General features: G+C 41.2%; 1 protein-coding gene across 4 annotated transcripts in view; it reads right to left on the bottom strand.

Moving 5' to 3' along the window:
- The window catches only part of tln2b (talin 2b), a 100,196-nt gene that overhangs the window by 18,730 nt on the left and 56,668 nt on the right, over positions 1-24,798 (bottom strand). For all 4 annotated transcript variants that reach the window (XM_088297846.1, XM_088297848.1, XM_088297849.1 and 1 more), the window contains 31 exons: positions 23,922-24,049; positions 23,568-23,631; positions 23,055-23,159; positions 19,892-20,047; positions 18,744-18,845; positions 18,567-18,643; positions 17,461-17,644; positions 16,226-16,339; positions 15,888-15,996; positions 14,699-14,907; positions 13,985-14,083; positions 13,445-13,612; positions 12,448-12,742; positions 11,410-11,576; positions 10,592-10,720; positions 9,729-9,842; positions 8,700-8,813; positions 8,469-8,603; positions 7,723-7,851; positions 7,502-7,604; positions 6,241-6,449; positions 5,372-5,491; positions 5,037-5,234; positions 4,465-4,604; positions 3,818-3,911; positions 3,425-3,514; positions 3,184-3,306; positions 1,846-1,989; positions 1,441-1,626; positions 1,175-1,315; positions 373-554 (listed from right to left, as the gene is read on the bottom strand). In XM_088297846.1, coding sequence (XP_088153972.1) covers positions 373-554; positions 1,175-1,315; positions 1,441-1,626; positions 1,846-1,989; positions 3,184-3,306; positions 3,425-3,514; positions 3,818-3,911; positions 4,465-4,604; positions 5,037-5,234; positions 5,372-5,491; positions 6,241-6,449; positions 7,502-7,604; positions 7,723-7,851; positions 8,469-8,603; positions 8,700-8,813; positions 9,729-9,842; positions 10,592-10,720; positions 11,410-11,576; positions 12,448-12,742; positions 13,445-13,612; positions 13,985-14,083; positions 14,699-14,907; positions 15,888-15,996; positions 16,226-16,339; positions 17,461-17,644; positions 18,567-18,643; positions 18,744-18,845; positions 19,892-20,047; positions 23,055-23,159; positions 23,568-23,631; positions 23,922-24,049 — 4,328 coding nt within the window. The remainder of the gene's footprint in view (positions 1-372; positions 555-1,174; positions 1,316-1,440; positions 1,627-1,845; positions 1,990-3,183; positions 3,307-3,424; positions 3,515-3,817; positions 3,912-4,464; positions 4,605-5,036; positions 5,235-5,371; positions 5,492-6,240; positions 6,450-7,501; positions 7,605-7,722; positions 7,852-8,468; positions 8,604-8,699; positions 8,814-9,728; positions 9,843-10,591; positions 10,721-11,409; positions 11,577-12,447; positions 12,743-13,444; positions 13,613-13,984; positions 14,084-14,698; positions 14,908-15,887; positions 15,997-16,225; positions 16,340-17,460; positions 17,645-18,566; positions 18,644-18,743; positions 18,846-19,891; positions 20,048-23,054; positions 23,160-23,567; positions 23,632-23,921; positions 24,050-24,798) is intronic.

Here is a 24,798-nt window from a genome sequence, read left to right as displayed (position 1 = left end):
AGAGAAATCTGTTCAAAGTTGGGCTCCACCTTTGATAAAATGCGTTACTGTTCTAAGCCCTGGTGCATAAAAGCTGTCACCCACCTGTGAAGTGCAAATGATAACGACAAATTAGGAAAACACAAAAGAATACAAGACAAGGAAAAATAACCTTAACCATCAGCATGATGATGACAAATGTTTCCGAGGGAGATGAGTTTGTCATGTTTTCCCTTTTGTTATATTTTAATTGGTTGTTTTGCTTTTTCTCTGACTACCTCAGTTTAGTTTGATTGTGTTATGCTTTTGTTTGATTTCCTCACGCTTCTAAACTAACAGGACAAATTGTATGTTCGCCTCAGTGCATTGATACCAAAAGAAATTTAAACCAACCTGATGGACGTGATGAGGCTTTTGATGGAGTCCGAAACTGTTCTGGAGTGACCAGCTAGTATTGACCAAGTGGGGGGGTCTTTGGGGTTGAGGACCAACGATCGCGCCGTTTCCAAGAGGTAAGTGGAGCTATCAAGCATGGAGCGGGCGGAACGAACAATCGGCTCCTGGGCCACTGAACCCTGCGGAAAAGCCAACATTGGAGCAGGTGAAATAACAACTCTGGTTAAAGGCTAACAGTGAGGATCTCGCTAGAATGGTATGAGAGGGGGTGTTAATATTCCTTATACCACGGCGGGAAGATCAACTGAGCAATCGAACTCAGGGATGAGATTAGAAAGACAGCTTTACAGAGACACAGGAAGAAACACCTTCAGTCTTTATGATCCGAGGCAAAGCCTCCCTCGACAATTAGATTAACAAGATGAAGATTAGAGCAGCAGTAAGGACGTGAGTGCCGTTAAACACTGCCCTCCAACAGATTACAGCCATAAACCTTTTAGAGGACCCTGCGAGGACTTTTCCGCTCTGACTGAAAACATAAAAATGTATCTTTGGTGATCCGTTTCTTAGCATTACAAGAAAATATAAAATCAACTCCAATTCCCAGCACAAACCTTTCTTCATTGTTTCGTGTTTGGGTTATTTTAAGCGACTCGCAGTGCAATGTCATTTAGTAATGGAACGTTTCTGAAAATAGAAGCATTTTTCAAACACTGAGATAGGCAAAAAGTGTGTGTGTGGAGCAGGGGAAGAGAAATGAAATACATTTGTCATTGGAGGCATTTAAACCAATCGTTACCTCGTTGCTGATTTGAGCGGGGATACTCGCAAAATCAGGGTTGTTGGCAAAGGTAGACAAGTTTTCTACAGCCTCGAGGAGGGGAGTGGTGGCAACTCGACATTTGGTTCTGTTGTCTTCCGAAAAATCTCCATCTAAAGCCTAAAAGAAAGACATTCCTTATGAAGCCATGACAATTTTTCATAGGGAATTGCTTTACGGGTTGACTCTGATGCGGAGAATTCCTCACGTGATGAAAGGAATTTGGTAACAAATTTACACTCAACGTTTTGATCAGTTGGGGAGTTGACCTTGATGGTCTTGACCAGGTTGGCGGTGGTGTTGGCCACCTCTTTGGCTGACTGCACAAACTGTCGCCGAGCAACAGGGTTGGAGGTCTTTGAGGAAGCAAGGCGGCAGGCGTTGCACAAAGCGGATGTGTGTTTAGCTACAATCGTTGCCGCGGACAACACCTGCCAAACCAAAGCACACCGGGGAGTGTTGTAAACACAACACATTTCCATGAGTCAGTGTCGAAATCAGGGATGGGCAAACCTCTGTGCTCATTGGCCACAAGGACAGGACAGTTTATTATGCGATGCTTGACAGGCCGGATTAAAGAACAGAGCACATTGTTTGTGGCCTGTCATCAATACAGTGCGCTGGTCTAAATAAAATCTGATGTTTCCTACCTGCGAGGGACTACTAGTTGGGTCCACCAAGCTCTGACAAGCCATCTGTATGGCTTGGTGGGCTCGTGCAAACTGGATGGGGTCGACCAGCCCCTCATAGCCTGACTGACTATTAGGATCAGACACACCTACAAGATAAGAGGCCTAGAACATAAAAATGTACAAGTTAGCGCAAAACATCAGCCTGACAGAAGACTTTATATCTCATGTTGTCACAGTGAAGCTTCCAACTGTATTTATGAGCAAATTGAGTTCTTTTTCCACTGAGAAGTCCAAATTCACTTCCATGCGGCGCATAAATGTCATTTCTAATCATACTGAACACAACAGTACAGCGATTCCCTGAAGATTTCTTGTTCAGCATTTTGCAAATTTGCGATATTTGTGGAAAAATAGCATATATTTGCTTTTTTCTTTTGCTTAGGCCAAAGCAATAAAAGCATTATTTTTTTGCCATCTGGAATCTCAGTTTTGTTGGTAATTTAATTCATTGATAGTTTTTTCGGCAGGTTTTGTTGTCTTTGAAGGCACCTCCCGCACAGACAGAAGCGAAACATCACGTATGTTTCTACTTCTACTACCAATGGAGTGATTAATAGCTCCTCTAGACTACTTTACAACACAATCAGCGTGTATTCCCTGACATTTACAATTGTGTGCCAACAGTGAGTTTAACGACTTTATACAATTTGTGTAATGGGCTAGTAGGAATATTTTTTTGCACGTGTGATGTGGCGTCACTTTGTACTTGCTTATCTTAAGATAGCATGCCAACTAATATTATTGATGAATCTCAAGTGAAGGTGATTTGTCCGTGTTTACAGTTGTTTATGTAACATGGGTTCATGATTGTGTACATTCTCGATGGATGCATTGTTGTTACTTTATGACCCGCTCTTTTTTTTTTAAGTGGTTTGTCGCTGTCTTGTGCGATCTATTTGCATTTACAAATCCCTCTCTGGAGGAGGGTGACAATTATTCACAGCAGGGTTTGGTCCCGATCCCTGGAGAATAGCGGGGGGGGTTTGGGTTTGTAGCACTGCTTGGCGAAAACATGGCATTATTGACATATACATGATATACAAGATTTCTGCAGAGCAGTTAAATAGAAGGCCAAAATAACTTTTTTTGGTCAAGGTAACTCTTAGAATACTAATATTCAACTGGAAAAGGTGAAAATGTTGCCCTTATCCTTCCTTCTCATATGTCCCCATTAAACGTGCACTAGAAAGCCCTTCATTAGCAATAAGAAATGTTTTTAACCAACATTTCTCATGGATAGAATACATTTTTCAACTTGGTTACTTTTTTCAAGATGAGAAAGTAGTGTCATCTCACCTGTCCGGCAGCCTCTGTCAGCCCACAGAGAGCCTTGGATGCCACACCTACACACTCCCCAAAGGCCACCACATCACACGTCTTACAATGCTGAGAGATGCCTGCCATCGACTCTCCGAGGACCTACGGTAGGGCGCAACACGTAAGGTTTTAAAATACTCTGTCTTTATTTGTCTGCTCAGTCACCAAACAGTCGAGACTTGTTCATACAGCAACAGAAATGTACTTTGAAGACTTGTACCTTTGAATTTTCCATGACGCTCTCGATGCAATCAAAGTAGGACAGTTCGTTGATGGGCTCACTCGGATTATCCAAAAGCCCCCTCACAGCCTATATGCACACACACACAGATACAAACTGAAAATTGACCATGGGCACAATTATCAGGTTTTGAATCAAATCTGAAAAAAAAAAAGCACTGTGAAATGATTTTAAAAAGACATTAGTTTTAAAGTGCAGCTTTATTATCATTCTCATTCACTTGGGGAATTGAATCTCGCTTAATGCTGACTTTTATACCCGTTTGCAATGAATGATTCTGTTGACGTATCAGAATTTGGGCTGGAAATCACACAAGCAATCCATTTCAACTCAAGGTTGGCATACGGTGTCATGTTATGGAAGGACGACTACCTCCAACTCCCTCAAGGCGTTGTCACACTCCCTTTGTCCTGCAGCCTGCTGTGTACAGAGTGTGATCAGCTGGTTGATACTCTCTGTCACCGCTCTGAAACACACAGGCAACCTTTTCACTTCAGTCACTCACACGTGCCTTCAGACGCCCTATTCATGCCATTAACTGCGATAGGCTAAAAACGCATTGCAAAATAACGCACGGGCACATGCAGGAGTGACAGAAATGTCTCGGGTTTGCGGTTCAGCCTTGCTGAACGCAGACAGCTTCCAGCCAAGGCTTCCATCTTCCTAATTAGACAGAGAGAAGTCAGTCAGGCCCAAAGCCCTTTGGGAGCAGCTGCCTGGCTTCACTCCACAAGGAGGAAAACGACTCCCTGAAGCAACACTGAATGGACAAGGCCATAATTTAAAAAAACTGCTATAAGTGAAAATTGCGTTTGGGAATCATAGCATGGAGGATATACCCTGCGATAAGATCAAATTCAAGAGTTGTACCCAAAAATGTAGACAAGGATCCTTACAAGCATATATAGCTTGAAAACTACCATATTGTAAATAAAAAAATAAAAAAAAGGAAGTGACAGGAAATGGTTAAGTGAAGTAGAACTGCGTCATCAAATTATATAAAACATGCAGTAGCTCACCGTGCTGCAACTGCAAGAAGATTCTTAGCATTGGCAGCACTTGGATCGACAGACAGAGACTTGGCAGCCAGAAGAAGTTTACTGGATGCCATTGAGATGTTCTTCAGATTACCAATAACTTGGATCTGATCGTCCCTGCTCTGCAAAGCCAACAAAAAGAAAAATGGGAATTCTGAACTTCTGTCCCAAACTGTATTTTATACATAGTCAATATATAAACATATCAACTAATAAGCTATAGGAAGTATTTTGGGCCCCCCACCACCTGTTTCCTGGCCGAGGCTTATCAAAATTTGAGTATCATGCTACATCAGCGGAGATCCCTGAAGATATTCCCACACTAATGAACAAAATAACCAGAACATGAACATCACAAGATCTCATTATAGCTGGCTGTTGGGCAAAGTAATGTGCCTAAGTGAATTTGATTTATCCAATTATAAAGCAAATTGAATAGTAGGAAATAAATTGACAAAAATATGACGACATCTAGGTTTCGCGGACGTTGGAATGCAGTGACAATGCAATGCTCACAAGACCGTTCAGCGGGGTTGCACGATGATGAAACGTACTTGGGTGTGTCCGGCCATCTCAACACCAGCATCCAGGAACTCATCAAAGTCTTGGCTGAACTTCCCGGAGGCGGCAGCCAGTTGGCTGCTCGTTCCGCGGGAAGAGTGAACGACCTCGCCGGCAGAGTGGTTGAGCTCAGCCGCTGTATGGTTCAGATCAGTCTGAGCTTCCTGGAATGTCTTACTGCAGGGAGGAAGCTTCAAAGAAAAGGTCATTGTGTAGATGCCATTATTAGATGGACTAGTAAGTTAAATTCAATCACCGTTAAATAAGGAGGCAAGTTGACATGCTTTTCTAACAGTAGACGTAAATAGAAATTTTTAGGAGGACTCACAATTTCCACCAGCAGCTTCTTGCTGGCTTCTCCGATGCTCCTCAGAGCCATGTCAACATCCTTCTGGCCCGGCAGGCAGTTCACGCAATTATTCAGCGAGTGCGACACGGCTTTGGCCACCTGAAACACAGAACAATCAAACATTACCGGACTACCATAAGTCATTCGACCAATGTGTCCCAAAGCCATGCAGTGAAACACCTCAAATGCAAATTGGGCTCACAGTGCAAAGTAATCTGTGCCATTAATTTATGGAGCTGTCTCAAACAAATGCCAGACAATATGTTTATTCCCAGTAGGGTTGCAGGAGAATGTTTTACTCCAGCACTCCTGTGAGGGAAACACAAGGCAGGTGATGCAGAATGAAAATAGGTACACATGGGCGTTAGCATAATTGATGAGGGAAGGAGAAATGCTCACAGTTTAGTGGGGATTGGAAGTGATTTATTGGGATAGTTTGAAGATATTTGAAGGAACATAAGTTTGATTGAGAATAGGATCGAAGAGAGAGAGGGATTATTTAATATTGAAACCACAACCTCAGTGATAGAACAGAAATACAATTCCTTTTATATGCGCATATCCTCAACAGTTACTGTCATGCATATGACACCCAAAAATTAACACTGAAACAAAAATCTGTCATTAGGTTTAGACTGAGTGCCCGTATTTCAAAATCATATCAATGCACTGTGTAGTTTCAGCGGAACGGGGTATTACTATTTTTCCTCTCCTTATCACTGCATTCTCATTAATGCATGTTACCATAAGCATGCGGTCATAAAGCTGCTTAGAATGTAAAGCGCACCTTTGATAACCTCTAATATGATTCGTTTTAAAAATGTCGTCTCATCCAAGAGGTTTTCTACCTGTGCAAGTCGCTGCTGACTTTCAGCATCTCCTGGATGTACCAAGGCCTGGTGGGCCTCGTGGATCAGCATAGACGAGCCCTCCATGACACATTGGGCAGAGTCCAGCATTGCAGCTGCAGCCTGAGGCTCTTTAGTGCTGGCTGCGACACCTCTGGCTGCTTGTGCCAATATCCTTAAAGCCTGCGCTGTTTCTCTGGCAGCCACACCTGTAAACAAGACAGATACATGAGGGAATTGCAGCAATGTCTGTTGAGAAATCGGTGCAGGAAATTGCAATATTTTGGTATAATGATACCTGGAAGTAAAAGACACATTCAGTAGCAACGACGGATGTGCTACTGGCACAATAGTTAATAGATATGAATAAAATACAGAGGCTCCCCCAGGAGACCATTAGTCATCCATACAGGCATGTGGAGGGCATACACACCATTTATCCACATTACGAGTTATCTTGAGGAAACTCACAGAAGCTGGATCAGCCTGTGTACTCAATGTGGACTATGACTCAGAATCCATCGCTCAATTACGTAGTTCATGTTTGTTTGAATTGGTTATTCACTTTCCCTCCAGATGGGATATTTCATTTGCCAAGCTCAGGAATATTTGATTTAAATAAATGCTTCATTTTTAATTACATTTATGACATTTTTACTAGCAATAATCTATAGGGTTGATAGGCTTTAAGCAAGACACACGGAGGTTAGTGTATTACTGTTGAGTCCCAAAATCATGGCATTCTGCAGATCAGGGGTTTGCAACGCCACAAAAAAGCTTCATAATCAAATGCCCTCCATGTTCAAATAAACCGGGTGCGATTATCAACATGGCCTCACATGGGAGATGCACTTAATGTATTATACATACTAAAAGAATAGCAGAAAATTGCACCAAATTGCTTAAACCAGCCAAGAGGAGCCATTTGCTGATTGAATGTTAAATCTAGTGAAAATAAGATTAATGAGTAGCCAGCAGCACCCTGGGCCGCAGCACGATGAGCTGCCTGTGAGCTATCATTGTTAAAGGAAAGACATTCTCTAAGACCTCAACCCTCCTCTGAGATCCCCTTTGGGCCTGGAAAAAAAAGGCAAAGCAGTCTTCACATAATTCTGTTTCAGAGAAAAAAAAAAGAAAGTTAGTATTTTGTTTTCTTGGCGGCAGAAGTCAGGAATTGCTACACTGAGAATGTCCAACCTAACCTTGACATTTAGACAAAGTGAATTTGTTCAATGAAACTGCTCCAAAGCACCTCACTTACCTGTGTAATGTTCATTGCCTTGAGCAGCACAAGTCAGCAGTTGGGCCATGGAAGAGCCCACAGCCTTGGATGTGCTTCCCAAATCCTGAGCACACTTCTCCAACTGTGTGAACAGCAGGGCGCGCAAAAATCATCTCAATTAAATTGGAATGACCCCATTGTGTGGTTTCAACACTTTACATCTTTACAATACGACTTCAGTGGGCAGATGATGGGCTCACCGATTCCCCAGGGAGTGGTTTGAGTTGACTGTCAATAACGGACATTCTGGCATCCTGCAGCTCACATTTGAGCGTCTGAACCGTTTTTAGTGCTGAGTCGATCTCCAGCGGACCACACGCTTCATGGGCCTTTACACAATGCACAGATGTAGCCGTTAGTTGCATGCAGCCAGACAAGATGCCATCATGCAGGAAATTGTTGAGCCTATTAGCACTGGATGAGGTCAGGGCACTGAGCATATTTAAAGTATCTGTCCAACCAAGATGGCCCATTTTTCACGAACAAGCTCACTTTATCTAGTTTTTGATCAGGAAACTGAAATTAGCCATCAATTTCTTTGTTATCCAAGATCCGCGCACGCCTGGTGGCCGCTGTCAGCCGCCGTCGGCCTCATGAGAGTTGACACAACTTTAGCGGAGCTAAATGCCAAAAAATATAACCAGACGGGGTTCGTGTGCGCATTCATGCTCTTGTCCGCCGCAGCCTGTGTAAGTGCAGAATCGATCGGCATGGTCTTTTCCAATTTCTCGTAAATCTCAACACAAAAATGACCTTAAATGACTACAGTCTTTTTAGGGAGAGAATTTTAGTTAGTACTGATGTCATTTTTACATTCAAACCCATTTTATAAGTGCCAATGTTTACATCAATCAAATGTCCCTTTAAGTGGTGCTTGATAACAACACACCAACATAATGCTTGCATTAGTTAGACGACTTTTTAAACAAGTGTCAAGGTTAGATACCTTCTGGGTGGCTGTCCTGAGCTCTGCCAAGCAGGTTGCCAGGTTCTTGGCACACTGACCCAGTTGCATAGCCGCAGCTTGGTCGGCCACCGTTGGAACGGCTGACTTCACCGACACCACCATTTTACTTCCAGGCTGAAGGAGAGTAAGACATCAACCACACATCATCACCGTCAGCATGTGAGGAGTGATTTTTCCATGGTTTTACTGTACAAAAGGTGAAAGTCAGACCTGTAAGAAACTCTGGCTGGCCATGATGAGGGCAAGTTGGGCTCCAAGCTCTTCAGGTTGGGCTTGGCTGCTCCTCATACCTTGCACCAACTGAGGAATGCTATCTGCTACTGCCTACATGTGCACATGGTACATGACTGTTGACTACAGCAGTGGTTCTCAAACTTTTTTGCACACTAAGCACCACCCAAAAAACATAAGTAGCTCTCCAAGCATCACTATGACGACGAACGTTGAAATACAGGTTCATAGTAGGCATAAATGATTCAAAAGTCAAAAACAACAACACACATATGATATTGCTAATGTTATGTTATTACAAGGAATACAATATTCTCCAGTAATGAAGACCAAATTTCACAAGACAAAATTCAAATTACACATAAATAAAGTCATAATATTACGAGACAAAAGCTACATGGCAAAGAAGTAATATTAGGGGAAAACATCACTCAAAGGTTTAAAGGAATTAAGTCAGGATATTTTGAGTAAAAAAAATACTATCCAGCCAACCCCCAAATTTTGCAGCCCAATGAGTCTAGACACGGTATTCTAATTAATATCGCTTTTGTGAGATATGAATTAAGCAGCAAAACCCACTGTTTTTATCCATCTCACAAGGCAGCCATTTTGCTACTTTCTGGGCTCGGGTAACGACCAATCACGGGTCAGTTTCAGAAAACAGATGAGTTGTGATTGGTTGGGCTGCTCGCCACATATAGTGCATAGTGGGCTTCATACATGGTCTGTTTTTTTTTTTTTTTACTTAATTTGCTAACTTATTGGTTGTATTAGTGGTAGTGGCAAACTTTTTCATTGGTGGGCCACTAGGGGTTCTAAAATTTGACAGAGGGGCCGGACCAGGAGCAGATGAATAGAGTGTTTTTCAGCCTCGAATAATAAATAAACTGGAAGTAGTGGCCCATGGACCGGTGGTTGGGGACCACTGTTCGATGGCAATAAAACTAGTACAGGTTGTGTTTAAGTGTTTCACATCCGACAGGGAAAAAAAACGTGTGATGATCATACCTTGCAGCTGTGTACAAGGTGTTGGTGCGAGACTGTGTTTTTGTTGGAAGCTGCGGCATTTTGCGCAGCTGCAATTGTTTGAGTGGCAGCAGCCGCTGCCTGCTTAGCAGCTATCTGCAGAAGTGACAAAAAGATTACTTGGGTTAATATAAAATGAATGTGAACAGAAAAAATATCCGCAAAAGGGTTTCCCACCATGCTGTCGAGTAAGCCAGGAATGTTACATCGAACTAAGCAAAGTATTCTCACAAGAATTCAGTGGGAAATCTCCCAGACATGACAGATATCCATTTTCTCCAAATACTGGTGGTTTGATTTTCATCTGAAATCTTGCTGAATACTCATGAGAACAGGCTCAACTAAGAAAGACCACCAAATGGAACTGAAAGTGCGTGTGTGCTGTCAAGCGACTTTTTTTCACCAAGTAATGAGCATTGCTTTTATGCTGCAGTTTCCCTGTCCTTTAGACTTCTAAATATACTTCTTAGTTCACATTAATTAGTTGTCACCAGCTTTGAAGTGATGACAAGAATATGACATCCCGAAGTGAGGTGATATGGAGGCTTAATTTATCCACGGTATAACATTTACACACTCACACTCACATACACATTAAACATATGCATGGCATTTTATTTGTCTGACGCTTACTGAGCTGTACAATGTCTGATAGTTGGAGCAGAGTGGTTTCACTCATTAGGGGTAATGTGATGGCTAAACACAGGTTGCCACAGCCATAAAATATAATCTTGTCTGTAAATGTGATGTTGACGTATTAGAGCTTGCATCTTTTTGTGGCTCTGCGTGTGGTAAGGAGGACAGGCAAACAAGACGACGCAAACATGCTGACACGTTTGACTCACCTCCAGCCTGCTGACTAGCTTTTTCTTTATTGCATTTTGAGCGGCGGCATTAGTGGCGACGCGCAAACCCTCAGCTGCCTCTCTCAGCCTCTGCTGCTGGTCTTCATTCTCCGGATAAGCAGCCGCCCCCTTGAGGGTGCATACACACACATTTAAAATTAAGATTTGGCTCACGATATGACAGCTTGAATCAGATCTTATCAATAAAAGTAAACATGGTTATCACAGTGTCAAAACAGATGCTACAGTATTAGCTTGCTTTCTGATGACGGCCACGACCAGATTTCCTACCCACGATAACAGCAGGGATGTGGCAATTAATGGACTGATTAAAAATGACCCATTAGCAGCATTTCACCTGCCGGGGTGTCTCGCTCTGATAACATCCCGCTCACCAGAAGTCAGGAATCTCTGAGAGATTATTAACTCATTTACTGCCATTGACGGCTAAACACGTCAAAGATTTTTTTTTTTGCACTGCTGATAGTGAATAAGTTATGAGCCATGGATTCTGCACCCTTTTAAATGGAATGTGAAAATATGATGGCGGGCAGTGTGTGAGCATCTAGGCCAAAATTAATGAAGGCAATACAAGCAACATGATTTAGCTCGTATTTAACTCCGCATTCAATATGCCATAACATGATTAGAGAGATAGAAGACAAATAAAAGGGTATTGTTTTTCAATACATTAAGCAGATAACGGGAGCGTCATGTGCTTTTCATTAGGTAGCCATTTCGAAATGAAATTACTGAAATGTAAATGTGATGAAAAGCAAATAATCAATTAGTAAGAAAGAAAAAAAAAACATTTGTACCTTAGCCGCCTCCACCATTCTAGCTGTGGCATCGGCCAGGAGTTTAGCTGCGGCTAAGAGTTTCTTGGAGTTGTCAACATCCACTTCTGCCTCAGCGTCAGATCGCATGGCATTGACCAAGTCAGAAGTAGCTTGCGCTAGAACCCGCGCCTGACGCACCATCTCACCTAGTAACACAAGGAAGGAAAAAGCCACTTTAGGATTTAGTACAAGTGACTCAAAATTAAATCAGTAGTCATGCTTCGTTTCACCAACACATTTTGGACAATTTTCATAGTTGTAGCTATTTGGGAAAGGTCCTTTTCTTTTCCAACAAGACTCTGCCACACAGCACAAAGCAAGTGCCTTAAATGCATGCTTTAATAACTACGAGTAGAAGAACCCTGACCCTCTCGCTCGACATCAGTGACCTCTGACTTTACAGTTGCTCTCCTGGATGTTTTTATTACATTTTTACCTACAGCTCTCACTTTGACAATAATGGACACAAATTTACCCTTCTAATGAACAGCACCGATAACCACAACAATAAACCCATTCCGCTCTCGTATATGTAAACGAATACCTCGCTTGACAATGAGCGCATAGCTCTCTGTTGATCTCATTAAATTGCATGTGAAAATAAATGTTGCGGCCAAAGAGTGTATGCAGCATCTCCCCACACATGCGCTATAAAAAGCTGTTTCCCAAACACCCACCTCCAGTCGGAAATCACTCGACCCACTCCTTCGAGAGACTAGACGGTGAGATGCTTTACAACCTACATGTACAGCCTTGGAGAATATAGATTGCTTGGTGGGTATAAATCACTGTTGATTTGTTGCTGACAAAGTATATTTGTTCAAAAAAAAAGAAGCGGTTTTATTCTTGAAGGTTAAAAGCCTGCTCTTATTCACAGCACAGATTTTTTTTTTTTTTTAGCGTTTTGGTATTGAACCCCAGAAAATTGGTGGCTTGGAAATGATTATGAGTTGACTTAATTTTGATTTATACAAATGAACACCTCATCCTGCAGCAGCCTCACTTCTAGATACTCACCGGCATCGCCCATGGAAGTAAAAATATTTTCGGTGACATTCATGATGGTGTCAGTGGCCTGGTCGTAGCGTCCGATGGGCTCGCCGCAGCTGGCGTAGTGGCGGACGTGCTGCAGAAGGTCGCTGAGAGCCTGGCTCACCACGCCGGCCGCTGCGCCGACCTGCTTCAGCAGCTCGCCATTGTCGCTGGCTGAGCGGCAAGCTTTGACGCACGTCTCCACAGAGCGATCTACCAACTTTCCAGCTTCCACAAGCTGCTCCTGACACACGGGGGAACTGATGGTTGGACTCACCACCTGCAACAAGTCAAAAGAATCCGATAATGCAGGACAATTTTGACATTAGACAATACTACAATAATATATTTTTAAATTTGGAAGCACAAATTGATACTACGGTAGTTATTGTTTTTATTTTAGGTGTTTACTGGCAGACCTACAAAAAATTACTTTCAGGAAAACCATTTGAGGGGTCGTGCATGTGCCACGGAGAACCCATTAAAATACTTCTCACCCAGTATTTAATTTTAATATTTTCATATTTTAATTTCTAAGAACATAATAATGATTATAACATTTGGAAAGATGACAACGATGACTTTAGTTCTGAGCTGAAATGGGATTGTTCGCCCTTGGTGGAGTTCCGTGCATAAAGACATTTTATAATAATGCCTTTATTAGTCCCACAATGGGGAAATTCGAGATTCGAACCCAGGCCTCCTGGGGAGACTGGGTCCTGAACGCGGCGCCTTAGACCACTCGGCCATCCTGGCAGCCACGAGATTCGAACCCAGGCCTCCTGGGGAGACTGGGTCCGGAACGCGGCGCCTTAGACCACTCGGCCATTCTATTATGTATTGGCATTTGTCAAAATGTGTACTACTCACAAGGTTTTGAATTTAAAAAGCTTATTATAAAACATGCTTGGTCACGGCCATTCTTACAGAAGATGTCCTCTAACTACTCGGCTGTGCAGCCTAACAACTTTCACGTCATTACCTTGGTGCAGGCGACCAGCTGTGAGGTGGACAGGGCACACTGAGTGGCGGCCGCAATCACGCGGTTCTGCAATATGGTGTCCTCGGCCACCTGGGCCACATTCTTGGCCTTCAGAACCAACATCGCAGCTGCATTGGCCACTGCCTTGGCCAAGTTCATCAGAGTGTCCTGCAATGCAAGAACCAATGTCCTTAGACGAGAGGACGGTGTTGAAAAACAGTTGTAGGGCATTACTAGATCATATTAAATGAATATGACATACAAATAAAATATTGTACTAATGTACATTATCTAATAATTCACATCTAGTTGTAGGATATGGTCATTAGTCAATGCAAAAGAATGGAAACCAGTAGACAATAATATTGTGCTGAAATGTCACGGTTACGGTTGAAAACACTCCATGACACCGAATTACATGAAGTAATAGTCTAAAAATAAAGCATTGGCGAATTACATAACCATGCATTGACATATTCAGACGACGTCTTCCTGTTTGGCCAGCATTGTCATAGAAACAAGGAGTGGGTGGGGTCCAACCTGGAATTTCTCATCAGTCTCCCCCTCCCCCATGTGACGGAGCAGGTCCCCGCTGGCCTGTCCGATACTTCCTGCTGCAGTCAGCACAGTCTGCCTGGACTGGAGGGAGATGACATCATCACATTCAGTACGCTAACTTGGCCGACTCACACAAGTGCTTCCAGAAGGGATCAAGCACAATTTTTAGGTTTAAAATCACCAAGTGGATTACAGAAGGAAGTCCCTGTAACGTAAAAATAAATATGTCTTGTGCATTTGACAATCCAATGAGAAAAAAAATAAAACAAGGTTTTAAAGTCATTGACAATCAAGCTGATGTCTCACTAACACTGTGATTGTCCATTCTGTCTGTCACGTCCAAGGTTATTTTAGTTGATGGAAACAAACGAAATAACCAAAACTAAAAAAAAAACATTTTCAGTAACGAAAGAAATTTAAATAAAGACAAAAATGCTTCTAAAAAAAACCCAAAACAAACTTGAACTACATTTTACATTTATAAAAGGAAAACTATAATTATAGCTAAAATGTCCTTTGTTTCTGACTTTTGAACTCATTCACTGCTATTGACGGCTAATGACGTTTTTTAGTATAAGCGAAACTGAAATGGTAAAAAACATACCTTCAAAACTCTTTTAGAAAGAAATTGTAAAGAAATCGTAAAGTAAAATTGTTGTTTGTCTACGTCACTATAATAATGAACGGGTGGCCCACCTCAGCAGCCGCAGGCTCAACAGCTCTGAGCAGATCTGACACCGCTCCCGCCAACATCCTGGCAGCACCCATGAGCTTGTGCCCACTGCCCATCTCATCGTCCATTAATGCGGCAAGCAGCTTGACGCCCTTGGACATTTCAGTCAGGTTGGAGGAGATAGTGGTGATGGCGCAACCAACTGCGGTGTAGTCAGTTTCTGTGGGCTCACCTGTGGAGGGAAGTGCACCGCCACTGTGGATCACTGTCAAACTTGCACATTGTGCAGAGCGTATGTCATATGTTGTACCACAGTGCCACTTATTAGAGCTACAATTGGAGCAGTCAGTGATGTTTCTATTGAGATAAGTAAATTGGGGGAGACAATGCCTGCGAAGGAGCAAATCTTCCTTTTGGATGGTGGAAGAAATGTCACCAAACAGATGGCGAGGTAAGATTAAAACCCAGGAAAAGGCTGGCACGAACTTGACTGGAACGGCGCCAAGCAACATGAGGAGCAATGAGATACACGGCCTGATCTTTAGAGCGACAAAAAGAGAATTTGAAAATGCTTCTTTGTTACAGGAAACTTTAGGCCCATCATCATTTAAAGTTCAAGGGAACTTTTATCATGACTATTATATGACTATTTTTTGGTTAGATTATTTTTTCTTAGCTATTTTTAAAAGTCCGCAATAAAAAAAAACAAAAAGTTGTTTTTCCCTCTCTTTTCAAGATTTGGCTATATAAAAAACAACAACCAAAAAACCCCAAAAACAAATCAATTTTAATGCTAATACAAGTGTCTGATTGTACAATTTGAGGAGGCCGGCTCATATCTTTCAAGACCATTTCCCACAAAACCTAACAAACAACTTAATGACTGGAAAGCTGTCTTTCAAAATCCACATCTTCCGGGACAATGACATTTCAGATCAACTACAGCTGCAAATATGACAGTAATGATTAACAATGTTCACAGACTGGGGCACATCAGGACCAATTAGTGGACAACAGCAATTGATGTGTATCCACTGGGCCATGTCAGCGATTTATTAATCTGTTTTGCGCTAAAGTGCAACTTCTAAAAACAAGATGACTAACAATGATCAAACACTCTATGTGTAAGAACACAATACTTCTTCATAAGGTGAATTTTTTTGCACATGGTTACCTCATTCTTGCATTTTTTATGTTCTTCTGGACTTTTACCTGCAGTGAGATTGACCACAGATGCTGTTCCAGCTGTGATGGCATCGACCTGAGAGTGGATTTCATGTTTTGATTCATCCACTTTATTCTGAACCCAAACCCTGGATGCCTTTTCGTGGAAGGAAAAGAAAGGGCGCTTTAGACACATTAGGGCATTCGACACATCTCATAAAAGGGTGGTATCAACAGTTCGGCTTTTTTTTTTTTTTTTCAAAACTATGTATTATTATTTTGTAAAGGCAGCATTTTTGATATAGCTCTTGTGTGGCTCTCATTACAGCGCACAGGTGGACCTCCTTTTGTGGCTGTGAGTGTGTGAGCGTGAGGAGAGTACACACCAGGTCATGGCCAAGAGGAGGCAGATTATCGACATATCCCAGGTCAGCCTGGGCCTGCTGCACAGCATTCATGCTGCTGTTGATTGTCCCCATCAAGGCTTGCTGGGCCAGATTCTGTCAACAATAAAAGATATGCTTTGTGAGGAAAGCTCATAACATCGGCACTGAAAAAAAAAAAAACCATTAATCCATTTTTTATGTATTTATTTCTTTCAAATATTGTCCTCATATCAGACTAGAGGTGTGTTACTCAGCACTCTATTGGTGAAGTTTGCTTTCATATGCCCAAGAAAAAAATGGCATCTTAAAATGTGCAGCCATAGTGTATTGGAGGTGAAAATTCAGGTTGTGGGGCTCCATGGCAAGTTCTCTGAAATGCTTTTGGATACTAAATGATGGACATTACTGCAGCAAGCATGCTTCCCTCATCCTTCAGAACACACTGCAAATTTTTAAAGTTGCATTTTATTGTGGGCAGACTCAGGCACACCTGTGCAATAACCATGCTGTCAGTAAGTGAGAAGTGTATAATAACACACATTTAGATAGATTGGTGAACATTATTTGGGAGAAGCGTTTTTTTTTTTTTGCTTACATAGACAAAGTCTTTGATGTTTGTTGTTAGTACATCTCATTAAAATGGGGGCAAAAACAATGTGTTAGATTTATAATTTTGTTCTGTGTGTAAAGCACAAAAGATGAAAGGCAAGGAATTTCAAACATTAATTTAAAACTTTTTGCTGTGGAATTCAAAACGCTCTCAGTTCAATAGGAGTATGTAAAATGGATCAAATGTTGGGCCAGTCTTGAAAAAAATGACGGACAGACAGTTGACAGATGACGAATAACGGACCGGCAAAATTTAGTAAAATGCTCACCTCTGCTTTTAACCTATAAGATTTGAAATGGTTTAGCAACCAGCCTGCTAAAGTGAAGTTTTGAAAGCTCACCTTTTTATTTTCACATTTATCTCATAGTTGGTGCTCTGTTTTAATGGTGTGCTGTTTTACTTGTTTTATTTATGTAACTGCTTTTATTTATTTTCTCATCAAATGTTTTTTTTTATATATTTTTTTTCACTGGCATAAATAATTAAAAAAGCCCAAATAAGTGGAATTGGATAATCTCTTGCGGCACTGATGACACCAATGTGCTAAAGCACACCGTTTGGAAATCACTGGGTGCATTTATCTGAAGCACTAAATGACCTTAATGGTAAATTATTATGTACTCACTAGCGGTGGCATGTGTCCTCTGTGCATCTGTCCAGTGGTGATTTGTTGCTGAGCAGAGGGCATGGTGCCTACATTGAAAGTGTCAGGGTTGCCAGCAGACCCTGAACGAATAATACCTGGAAGGGCTACTGAGCCATGCTCCACCCTACCCACTCGGTTGAACTGTTGCTGTAAAATGGTGGACCTTGCGACAGAGGAGAGATGAGAGAGCAACACAAATGGTTGAACATACATCATGGCTAGAGTGAAAAAATTGATAATCTGCATTCCGGTCAAATGAGCAGTCTTTGGGCATCAAAGTGAAATATGCGGCACTAAGTTACACTCACTTAATGCAAATTCAATTCAATTATGAGAAAAACCGCATATAGAGTGAATGTAAAATGGTGGCGATACAACTGGCGTTAGTTTTCACTCATTCTTGCTCATTGTTTAGGCAAACGCGGAATTTAATGTCATCAAACAAGCTGTCACAGAACGGCGTCTTATAAGAGTGCAACAACTAAAACACCGGGGCTGAAAGAGCTTCTTGTAAACACTTCAGCTGTAATTAAAACAAGCGTATTCCGACAAATTATTATCGCAAAAAATGAACAACGTTCTTATCCTTGGCACAAAACATGACTATTGTATAAATAACGGTATTTTTTAAAAAGATACAGCTTTTTGTTTGGGACTGAGAACATCGAGTCAACTGGCCTGAACGCAGCAGGGACAAGATGCCCAATTCTACCGGAGAACCCTGCGGATTTCTGGTGAATACAAATTTCCATGTGTGCGTGCGTGTGAGTGTGATAGAGCGCAAAATAAGCATCGCATTAGTTTCCATCAGTCACTGTGGCACATGGGAAAACTGGGAGAAGCAGCAACCAGCTGGGAAATGAAAATGACTGCATGAATCTCTTTCCAAGAAGTGATGTCTTAACCTTTGTGATATCTTAACCTCCAAACGGTCACGTTTGTCTTGTGATGAAAAATACTAACATAGTTGCTTGTGCAATTACTTTGCAGGGATGTTGGGATTTTCTTCTACAGCTGTCGCAGACAAAACTCAGCGTAGATATAGACGATACAGACAACAGTATTGAAACACAAGTGCTTCTTACTTCTTAGGGGAAACGGATTCCTCCAACATGGTGGACTCTTCATCTCCCTCAAGGCCAAAGCGATCCTTACTCTGCTTCTGTGAGCAGTGGAGGCCACAAAAAAAAAAAAAATGAAGACCAAAATGTAAAGTGAAACCATGTCCCATCGATTAAAAGAGCAGCGTATTTTGGGCTTGCCTTTTTCAGAATGATGTCAATGTATCCGGCGATGAGTTGGGATATTTGCTCTCCCTCTGTAGTCTGGACAGAGTAATAACTCTCCTGGTATTCACCAAAATCCTTCAGGCAAAAAAGAGATTCAAGGCCAGTCAAATCGGAAGATTTTAATGTCTACCAAACACTGCTGGCACATTCTATATATATATAACGCCGCCCTGGAAGCAGGCTGACAGATAAATAATGGATAGATAAAAGCCTTCATTAAACAAAAGGAAAATCAAGCAGGCTTTGATGTATGTAATACAGTGGGCACACGCAACCGTGCCGGCCCACAAATAACAAAAGTCCACGTGTAATTCACATCCGTTAAAAAGCATTGAAGAAAAAAAAAAATGACGGCAATAAAATTATTCAAAAAACAAAGATGAATTCAACATGCGTTTTACATGAAAAATGGAAGATGTGGAAAAAAACCCAATAGAAAACCACCAAAAACAACAACGTTAAAAAATATTAAAAAATTATTGAAAAAAGTTGGGAATATTCAAATCCGCGAGTGACGTATCGCAAGTATGAAGGAGTTAGTCAAGTCAAGTCAATTTTATTTGTATAGCCCTTAATCACAGACAGTCTCAAAGGGCTTTACATAACCACAATCGACATCCCCCGATCTTCACTGTATAGCTGATTAAAATTAAGAAACAATGAATTTAAAAACTGCTGTCGTAAAAATCCTTATTCAAAAATATTGAGCGACATGAGTTGCCATCTGCAGTATGCGCAAGCTATCGTCTGTTTAAGGAGCAATTTTTTCATATGAGGAAAAAAAAAACATTCACTTGGTTGCTGGTGAAAAAAAAAGAAAAACTTTTAAAATTTGTCTTTTTTTTTTTTTTTTAAATAATACATGTCTGCACAATCCTCCCAAGGCATCTGTTGTTCTTTTGGATGAAATGGCCGGCCAGTAGATATAGGACTCAATTTTTAACAATTTTAAGAATGCTCTTTGTGCTGTTGGCAGAAAACAATAGAAAAGATTGAATTTGAGATTCAGACACATCTCACTCACTCCAAGCATGGGATATAGATTACGTGTACGGGATTAGAAAATGGGAACATGCGTCTGAGAGGCGCCGAGGATGAGATGCTGAGGAATCAAACAGTACCAGGGTGAAGCTCTTAGGGGAGGCGGCCCATCTTTTGACGGTAGTCAGGGGCCACTCCTGCACCACATCTTTCGTCTTCTCATCCACTCGCATCACAGACTCTTTGGTTATCCCCAGCAGGCGTGGGACCAACTTATTTTTACCCTTCATCTTTTCCTGCCGGATAGGGAAAAAACATCAGATAATATTCATGCTGGTGCTAAACACCTCCACAAGATGATTCATTTGAGACACGGATGCTGTGTTAATACACATGCTGTGCCTGTGGCGTTCTGAGCCCCCGACAAAGCGGAGGGGCAGCTGTGAACTGACCCAGCAGATTTCAGCCTTATTTAACTACTGCTTTATCGAGCAGGGTCTCCACAGGCTTTAGTCACTGTCAGCGCTACAGCATTGTGCTTCAACCAGCACTCTGCCTGAGCAGCTCCACTGACTCGCTGCCCACCGAAAATCCATTATATTGCAGCTCACTTCACAGGGGGTGCAGACATCCAGTACAGGCCTCCTTCAAGGCCTTAACGTTTGAGTGAATGGCTGTCATTTGGGATCTCAAAAGAAAAAAGGGGAGACGGTTTCATCTAGAATTAAAAAACAAAACAAAAAAACAAACAATGTAGCCTACAAGGAATACTAGTGTAATTTAGAACTCATCTTTAAATCAATAAGAACGCCAGAAATGATTTAAAAATATTTCTTATTAATGACAAATAATGAGGAAAGAGCACTGTTGCAAACACACGCAATTTGAACGTGATTCAAATAAAACCGTAAGCTCAGAGGTGTTAAACATGTTAAAAGAGTGTTAATTAAAATCCCTGTCAAATGCTCAATCTGGCTCAAGCACAAATGAAACTTGGTTTGGCGTTGCAGCCGCTGGCAGAGGAGACACGCAGCTAATTCTGTCAAATTGGATGAATGACATTGAGTTTTAATTTTTGGCCTTTGTTACCAGTAAAGATTATTATTAAATTATTAATAATCATGATCACTGAAGAGACGAATGGGGTTATTGCAAAAGAATACCAGCTATTCATACAAAAAATAAATACAATCAATTTACAGATAAAACTAAAAAAATATATATATCACCAAATGGTCACAACCACAGTGATGTATTTTGGTATCTATTGTAAATGTGGTTATCTGTGTTAATTTGTGTTCTAATTACCTGCTAATTCGTATGACGGCATATGGAAAGCGCTTTGTTACAGGGATATATATATATATATATATATATATATATATATATCTATCTATATATATATATATATATATATATATATATATATATACACACACATATACACAAATTGTGTATATGTTGTCCTGGGGAGAGATAATTACTGTGTTGATATGGAGGCAGTTTTCAGAAAGTTCATGGTATTCAATTTTTATTCGATTTAAAAAGAGCTCCGAGAAAAGCAAAAAGGCCATTTAATGGGAAAGCCTCAAGGTCAACGACTCATAACAAAACCCAGAAACTTAATGATCAGGATAACAGCATAAACAGCTTTTTATTAAAAGCGGATATTGTCTTGCATTTCATTACATGTGTGTCTATGTCATTTTTCTATTAAAGGAGGAAGCTAGATTTCGTTCTTTTCTTAAGTGGGCAGTTGGCACTTTTATAAAGAAGAAATTTGGTCAAAGTTTTCAAACATGCTCATGCAAAGAAATCCCAATAAAGGGGGGTTTTATTTTGCGCTGACACACACAAACGCACACACGGCCTGTGCAAAATATTTTCATATCTGTGATGTTTACAACAAAAGCGCTCCTGCCAAACAAAAGCCTGTGGTGATTAAAGACTGACTGAAGATAAATGGAAGGTTGCAATAAACTCTCCAACCTCATGTCAACAAACCCAGGTGTGTGCTTGCGCCTCTGTTAGCAACAACAGCAGAGTGCAGTTGCTCTGAATTATTTAGCAGCGTTTTGAATCCCCCATCACTACATTTCCTCATCGAACACAGAAAAGCGCTTCTACATTCAGACACGCGGGCACCCTTATGTATAGGAAATGTGAACTTTGTGATCTCCTTCAACTACGAGGCCAAAAGTTCAATTTAACCTCCATTACGAGGAGCGGCACTCCAAGACTCAAGCAGGCCGAGGGCAACACGTTTTTTGGATACTCGCTGGTGCAACTTTATTCTGGTCTCATGCAACACTGCCACAAACCAGAAAATAACACGTACTATTGTCACCAGCCTACCAGATCACACACTCTCAAAAATTCTCATAACCAAGCTTGTAATTAGTTCTCATAAGCGTGCAGTGTTTCTGATGACACATTTTGAAACGTCCGCATGATCTATTCACTTGACTACATTTTAATAATAAATGCTGTTTCATAGTATCTTGCTCAGGGCAAAAAGTGCAAGGAAGATAGTTTTGCTTTCATCCATTTTAGATACCGCTGCTCTTGATGGGTGATTTGCAGGGTATTCCAGCTGGCTTTGGATGGGGAGGCCGGACACACCCAGGTAGCCAGTCAATCACCGGAGTATTTCCATCAAACTTTGGGGAGCAACCAAAGAGCCACTTATTACATCTTGGGGTCTGGCTTCTTCTGACTAGACCAGTGGTCCCCAATCACCGGTCCGTGGGCCGCCTTGGACCGGGCCGCAGCGGCCCGCACAGTTGAAAGAAAAAAAAAAAATGCAGTAATTCTCGTTTGTTTATTATTCAAGGCTGAAAGTATTTTATTTTGAAAAGTGCCCAGGTTCTTTCCGTTACATCCATCTATGATGGACTCTTAATGCATGTCATTGTCGCATTACGCTTATATGAAACCCACACGTTAGCAAAATGAGGAAAACAAAGACCACGTATGAAGCCCGCTCTGCAAAATATGCAGTAAGCGTGATAGTGAGTTATATATGTTCAAAATATGTTGAATGTAATATCGACATTTTTGTGCTGTACGTTATAGTTGTTCTATGGTGTTTCTTGCGTTACCATAGTGACCATATTAAGGTACAAAACTACACGATGAATTTGCATTAGTAAATCACGACAATATTTTCAAGTTACTCCATTTGATCTGTTATGTAGTAATTACAATTACAGGACATGACTTTTTAATGCACATTCAGGCAAAATGCATCCATATGTAGGACGATCTGCTTGATGGGCTGAGTGCAGCGCTTTGGGTTCTTACCTTTACCAGGAAAAAGGACACTCCATATGTCTGCAATGATCTGGCCAGTTTCACGTATTTCACTTTAGCTTCTATCTCTGTCATCTCGCCGCAGTTTTTATGATCCTGCAAACAGAAGAAGTTAAAAAGACATTTTCCAGCATCTAATGAATTACATTGGTCAACAATATTTGTTTGCATTTTTTAAAATCACAGATGCATGTAAACTTTTCTAGATTATTTTTTGCATTGACTCTGAATCTGCCATGTTTATTCTCGAACACGGTTTCTTAATATTACTAATGTAAGATGTAATATAATATATTTTAATTAAGAATTAGGTTCAGCAATAGGTGAATTTTTTGGGCTGAAACATCATAACTCTAATTTAAACACATGGTACAATTTGTATTGTGCAAGTTTTTAAATGTCAAACTTAAAAACAGACAAATTATCCCACAAACCTGATGATTATTTTTTTCATGATTAGTAATATTGCCAACGCAACCATTAAACAATGCAGTGCATACATACTTGGAATACTTTCTTCTCTGAGCCCCTATGCTTGATGTATTCTTTCGGCAGAAATTCCTTCAGGCTATGGAGAGAAATGACATTTTTACATGCATGCTGATGTTGACCTCCAGGCATTTCCCTCTCTCTATTAACAAAGCCCATCATGTGAGGTCATTCTTGCCCTTTTGACTCGAGCGTAGAAAGCCGTTGTAACAGCTGATATCACACTGGAGTTTTCCAGTAGGGGAAATAACAGACGTAAGGGAAAACATCGCACATGCACAGCTGCGACGTGAATATTAAAAATAATTAATGGTGGGGAGAACGATTGTAATCATTGGAGTGAATGCATCCGATTCGAAAATGCCTTACTCAAGAAATCCAGGCTTGTGTTTGTGCTCCACGTGGGGTCCAAACTGGATCTGAGCCTGGATCCCGGCAAACTCGCAGGCTTTATCAAAGGAGACGGGGTGGGATCCGTTCAATATGTCATCTCTGGCCTGGAGCAGAGACGAGGAAAAGGAGAGAAAAGTAGTAAATAGCATACCATCACTAGGGCACACGATTGGATTCCAAATGTGCAACGTGCACTTTGTCAAACACTATGTCTTCAAAGTCCCCATGGCACAAATGTCTGATCATTTTGAAACCTATCATTTTTCACCTGCTTATCTCAACACATTACATACTGCACGTGCGTGCACGGAATTACACACACACATCAATCTTTCATCATCCTCCCTTCACTGCATTGCGTAATGACCATTAATGAAACTGAATCCATTTTCCAACTGTGTTTTTCCATTAGGCAAAAAGGTGCATTTCACAATTCCGGTGTCTATTTAGCCACGCTGTCAACATGAAAATAAAGGCGGTGAGAAAGGGTGAAGCTTTTGTTGACATCCATGAAAGGGTTTTGTGTTAGTGTGTATGTTCTTCTCTCCAGAGGCAAGCCAGCTTTCTCTCTTGCTTTTTAGTTCCGTGCTGCAAAATTAATGCTTCAGAAGATGAGAGCATTGCAGATAGTGAGAAAGGCCCCATCAGTGATTTTAGCGTCGGTAAGCCAACTGGATGCGCACACAACTCCGACTCGACTCATTTTGATGTCTCATTACTTAAGTGAACAATTAAGCGGCGGCTTACGACTGTAATGAGGACAACAATCTCCTGCACTTGTGCTCATGAGTTCTTTCCCCAGCGCAGTGCACAGTGGAGAACATAAGCTCTCGGAGACTGGGATATTGGAATA

Source organism: Idiotropiscis lumnitzeri, chromosome 6 (genome assembly GCF_059441095.1).
Source record: "Idiotropiscis lumnitzeri isolate Australia: NSW breed Sydney's pygmy pipehorse chromosome 6, RoL_Ilum_1.0, whole genome shotgun sequence".
Classification (NCBI taxonomy): Eukaryota; Metazoa; Chordata; class Actinopteri; order Syngnathiformes; family Syngnathidae; genus Idiotropiscis; species Idiotropiscis lumnitzeri.
Note: the sequence above shows the minus strand (reverse complement) of the source record. Positions and strands in the feature narration are given on the sequence as shown.